This window comes from Morus notabilis, unplaced genomic scaffold (genome assembly GCF_000414095.1).
Source record: "Morus notabilis unplaced genomic scaffold, ASM41409v2 Scaffold448, whole genome shotgun sequence".
Classification (NCBI taxonomy): domain Eukaryota; kingdom Viridiplantae; phylum Streptophyta; class Magnoliopsida; order Rosales; family Moraceae; genus Morus; species Morus notabilis.
The window spans coordinates 103,982-109,917 of record NW_010367461.1 but is presented as its reverse complement, the minus strand read 5'-3'; the positions used below and the strand labels follow the sequence as shown (position 1 = coordinate 109,917).

Genomic DNA, 5,936 nt, shown 5'->3' with positions numbered 1-5,936 from the left:
ATTGAACTTTTTCTCCTACACATATATATGTTGCCACGTCTATCTAATAGCCCTGAAAAAAGAAAAAGAAGAAAATAACATATGTATAGTTGTTCTATAGTTCCACAGGATATCTGAACCACCCCTGTGTTAAGTTGTATTATTAGAAAAGGATTCGACATTTGGGTTCTAACTTTCTGTGGGGCTATTGAAGGGTAACTTTTACTCGACTGCCAACTGAATGAGATCTAATAATGATAGTGAGCTTGTCTTGGGCTAACGTGAAGAAAATAAAACAAGAAGAAAATAATATAGTTTCACAGTATATCTGAACCACTCATGTCTTGAATTGTATTATTAAAAAAAATTCAACATTTAGGTGACATTTAGTTTATGAATTTATAATTATGATTAGTGATTCTGATTTTGAAATTTAAATTTTATAAGAAAAAAATACTGTAACGAACTAAGAACGATGATTCAAAATCAAGTCAAAACCCTCAAAACGAACAGAGCATTAGGTTCTAACGTATTCTGTGGGGGCATTGAAGGGTATTTCAGTACTTTTACATGACTGGCAACCAGATAAGATTTGACAATGACAATGAGCTTGTGTTGGGCTAACATGAAGTCGGATGTTATTCGTACTAGTAATACACAGGGCATGGACATGTATGGGTCTACACTTGTTAAATGTTAAGCTTTTTTAGGGAAAAGTTTGCCGTGTTTAAAATTGTTTTTATTTTTATTTTTCATGTTTTTTGAAAACAAAAAAATAAAACAATTTTAAAACAGTGTTTAGTATAATTAAAGATAAAAAATAGAAATGAAAACGATTTTTTAATTTAGTGTAAAATGAGAGAGAAATAAAAAAACGACTTTTAGTCGTTTTTTATTTTTTGTTTTCATTTTCTCATCTCTCGAGCAGAGAGAGACATTAATGAGTTTTTTTATACTGAAAACAATCTCTTAATAAAACTATCAAACACATTTTCAAAAATGATTTCTGTCTAAAATTGAAAACGTTTTTATTTCTATTTTCATATAAAAAATAAAATCATTTTAGAACGAATTTTAAATACACCTATTAATTCTTATTCTATTCAGTAAAAGAAATTATAGTAAATATTTCACTCACACGTACCCACAAAGAATTATAGTAAATATTTCACTCACACGTACCCACAAAAAAAAATCCTACATATGTGCTGACATTTCAGAATTAATTTTCAATAATTCATAAAATACAACTAAATGGTTAACCATGGGAATTGATTAACCTTGCATTTTGAACTGTTGCATTTTTCCATCTTCAAATTGCTATGCTTACTTCCCCGACTTCTCAGCAATATCTATTTTGACTAATGAAATTTCGAGAATACCTTTTTTTGTTTCTAGTGTATTACTTTATCTCTATGATCAAATAGAATAAATGACTTATGAAAGGGTATTTTCAAAATTTCATAGGTCGAAATTGACAATTGGCCGAAAAAGCAACACGAATTCGTAATCTGAAAGTACATAAGTGCAACAATTCAAAATGAATTGATAACCCCAAGGAAAAATAGAGCAACATCCTATTCCTGTTCCTTACATCTAAAGAAGCCATATCTTATTACACAATTGAAACAAAAGTATGCTGTGCACAAGTTATTGGTTAATCGTTCGCAAGTTTGTGTTTCTGGTGGTGGTTGATGATTACGGGGATTTAGCAATTGAAATGGCATTGTGTATTGGAGCATAACATGTTAAATATATTATTATTACATTTTTTGGTGCTAAATATAAAATTAATATTAATATTTGTATCAGAGATGGTCAAATCTATACACAACGTAAGTTGAAGAGGTTTGACACATGCGCTTGCGTCACCCACACACATGACACATGCATATCATTGCTGGCCTTGTCCTTGTGTGTATAAATTGGTGATCACCGACAATAGAAGCACAAGTTTTTCTTTATTGATACGTTTACCTTTCAAGTAATTCAGCAACTTTATAGTCTCCTTCAATCAGCTATTATAATGAGTTCGGACACAGCAAGTGGGGATTGCCTTGGATGGGCAGCTAGAGATCCATCAGGAGTTTTGTCACCCTACACATTCACCCGCAGGTAATAATACATATACATAAGACGTATACATGTGTGTGTGTGTAAATATCAATCACTATTTGAAGTTAAATATGTTGAATCAATCGCATACATATAGCATTAAACATGTTATTATTGTTCAGGGCTCTAGGCAGTGATGATGTTTCAATAAGGATTACGCACTGTGGTGTTAGTTATGCTGATGTTCTTTGGACCAGAAACAAACATGGAAATGCCTTGTACCCTGTTGTTCCCGGGTGGGCATCCTATCACACATACTCATCTTTTTCTTATCAACCCCATATCACTTAACTGTCTAATACTTTATTAATTGCATAACTAATTAATGCAGGCATGAGATTGCCGGGGTTGTGAAAGCGGTTGGTTCTAATGTTCATCAGTTCAAAGTCGGAGATCATGTCGGAGTCGGAACTTACATCAACTCTTGCAGAGAATGCGAGTTTTGCAATAATAACCTTGACATTTATTGCGAAAAGGGTGCGCTTTACACCTTTAATGGCGTTGACGCTGATGGTACCGTTACAAAAGGAGGCTATTCCACTTACATAGTTGTCCATAACAGGTGATTTGATTCTATTCCACATGCGGATCTGTAAAAAGGACATGGCTCAAAAAAAGTAGTTTAACTGTGACCACCATCATCAACATCAACAGGTACTGCTTTAGAATACCAGACAACTATCCCTTGGCTTCAGCAGCACCTCTACTCTGTGCCGGGATCACTGTATATTCTCCGATGATGCGCCACAAGATGAATCAACCGGGAAATCTCTGGGAGTCGTTGGGCTTGGTGGCCTTGGTCACATGGCTGTCAAGTTTGGCAAAGCTTTTGGCCTGAACGTAACTGTTTTCAGCACAAGCATTTCCAAGAAAGAGGAAGCTTTGAATCTTCTTGGTGCAGACAAGTTTGTTGTCTCATCTGACCAAGATCAGATGAAAGTAAACAGACCTTAGTGCCATAGAGTTCAAAACTCCTGAGGAGTTATGGAAAAACAAACCACTTGATTTGTCCCATTTAAGAACCTTTGGGTGTGCTGCCTATGCTCACCAAAAGAAGGGAAAGCTAGACCCTATATCTGTTAAATGTGTTTTCTTAGGATATCCTGAAGGGACTAAAGGTTATCGGTTGTGGGTTAGAGATGGAAAAGGTTTTAAAACAATAAACATCAGAAATGTCATATTTAATGAATTTGATTTTCCATGTTTATCTCACACTAGTATGCCTGCAGGAAAGGGTACTTCCTTAACTAACAATGCAGGTGCTACAGAGAGTCAAATTTAGGTGGAGCCTCCAAAAGGAAAGACGGACATTGATCAGGTGGAGCATGGGCAATCTCAGATGCAACATATTGACTCTGGAAATACCTCTGATGAACCAGAATTTCAGCCATCAGAAGAAATGCAACCCACTCCAGAACTTGATCATAATAGATCACAGCCAGATGACTATGAGCTAGTCAGGGACAGATCTAAGAGAGTTTCCAAGCCAACTCAAAGATATGGGTTTTCAGCCTACTCAGACCTCTTAGCCTATGCTTTCACAACAGCTATGAACATAGATAAACATGAACCAGAAAGCTACAGGGAAGCTGTCAGTTGTAAAGAAGCAAGCATGTGGATTAAAGCCATGAAAGAGGAAATGTCCTCTTTATACAAGAATAGAACATGGGAGATGGTGAAGAGACCAAAAACTCAGTCTGTGGTAGCCTGCAAATGGATTTACAAACTCAAAGAGGGATCATCCGACTCAGAACCTGTGAAGTATAAGGGAAGATTGGTTGCCAAGGGATTTACACAAAAGGAAGGTGTGGACTTCACAGAAGTATTCTCACCGGTGGTCATGTACAAGACAATTAGGATCATGTTATCTCTTGTGACACAATTTGATCTAGAACTAGATCAAATGGATGTCAATACTGCATTTCTCCATGGAGAATTAGAAGAAAGGATATACATGGAGCAGCCAGAAGGTTTTAAAGTGCAAAAAGAAAATGACATGGTGTGTTTCTTCAAGAGGTCTTTATATGGCCTCAAACAATCTCCCAGACAATGGTATAAAAGGTTTGATACTTTTATTACCAAGCAAGGATTTGCAAGGAGTTGGTTTGACACTCGCCTATACTATAGAGGATGCAACATCTGGAGTGCAGAGTACCTATTACTGTACGTTGATGACATGTTGTTAATAAGTAAGGAGAAAACAAAGATAGTCAAGATGAAAGAGATGCTGAAATCAGAGTTTGAAATGAAGGACTTAGGTCCAGCAGGGAGAATTCTTGGCATGAAAATTAATAGAAACAGGAGTACAGGAATCCTATTTCAAAATCAGAGAAAGTACTTAGAGAATGTGACTGAAAAATTCTCTATGAGAGGAGCCAAAGCACCAGGACAACCCATAACCTCTCAATTTCAATTATCATCTCAACAGTGTCCTAAAAGTGAAGAAGAAAGAAAGTTTATGGAAAGAGTTCCGTATGCTAATGTTGTGGGATCGGTGATGTATGCGATGGTCTGCACCAGACCGGATTTAGCTCATGCCATAAGCACCTTGAGCAGATTTATGTCAAATCCTAGAAAGTATCACTGGGAAGCAATGAAATGGTTATTAAAATACATTAGTGGTACCACCAGGTATGGTTTAAAATATGAGAAGCATAGACCAGAAGTTACAGTTGATGGTTTCGTAGATTCTGACTATGCTGGAGACAGAGATAGCAGGAAATCAACCACTGCCGACTTCTTTATGGTGAGTGGTAATTGCATTAGTTGGAAGTCACAACTCCAACCAGTTGTTGCATTATCCACCACCGAAGTAGAATATATGGCAGCCACTGAAGCTATCAAATAAGGCATTTGGATACAAGGTTTGCTCAAGGAACTGAAGCTACTCGAAGGAACAGGAACTGTATACTCTGATAGTCAAAGTGCAATACATTCGTGTAAAAATCTTGTGTATCATGACAGGACAAAACACATAGAAGTCAAATATCACTTCATCAGGGAAAAGATAGCTGAAGGAGAGATCAACATTGAAAAGGTTCCAACTGAAGAGAATCCAGCAAATGTTGGGACGAAGGTTGTAACTCTTAGCAAGTTTAAGCATTGTCTTAACCTGCTAAGAATTGACAATGGCTAATGACAGATGAGGATGAGCAAGGGTCCAGAGGAAGGGAAGATTTGCACTAAGGGATTATATGTAATTGAGGTGGAGATTGTTGATTCAATTACATATAATTAAAAGGAATATTACTTCTGCAACAAATGAAGATAGAAGAAGAAAGAAAATGACAACTCTTTCTTACTTAACTTCAACAATACGACAGCATTATTGGGAATAGTGTCCTAGAAGCATGAGATGTAATAGGATATTTATTATTTAATTAATAAAAGAGTTTATTCATCATTTTATGTGCATATATTTATGAATATTTTATGAATATCAAATGAAAATTTCGTGATTGTTTATGTAACCTTAAACATAGTATATAAGTGTTATATACGAGAGGATAGTGTTTAAGGATAATAATCAAAAACATTATTCATGATGAATTTAATTAAAGTTTGGAATCTTTAATTAAAACATTATTAATACATGTCATTCCCATTTAGAATGGAACGGTGTTATTCGCACTGTTAATATGACGAGATATTGAATGAGTGTATTTCGCATAATAAGATTATGTGGAACAGAGACACAGACACAATATGAATTTCTAATAATTTCCGTTAAGCATAGAAATTCTAATTGAGTCTACCGATGGTCATGTATAGGATGATCTTAATCCTGAGTTCTTAACAAACTCCTATTTATGGATTTATGTCTTTTGATTTACTCGGTACGG

At 35.5% G+C, this 5,936-nt stretch overlaps 1 protein-coding gene across 1 annotated transcript in view; it reads left to right on the top strand.

Annotated features, from left to right (window-relative positions):
* The first annotated feature begins 2,005 nt into the window (after positions 1–2,005).
* The window catches only part of LOC112094374 (probable cinnamyl alcohol dehydrogenase 1), an 11,214-nt gene continuing 7,283 nt past the window's right edge, over positions 2,006–5,936 (top strand). Inside the window, 5 exon segments of the mRNA XM_024175048.1 lie at positions 2,006–2,094; positions 2,217–2,330; positions 2,426–2,656; positions 2,749–2,858; positions 2,861–3,033. Coding sequence (XP_024030816.1) covers positions 2,006–2,094; positions 2,217–2,330; positions 2,426–2,656; positions 2,749–2,858; positions 2,861–3,033 — 717 coding nt within the window.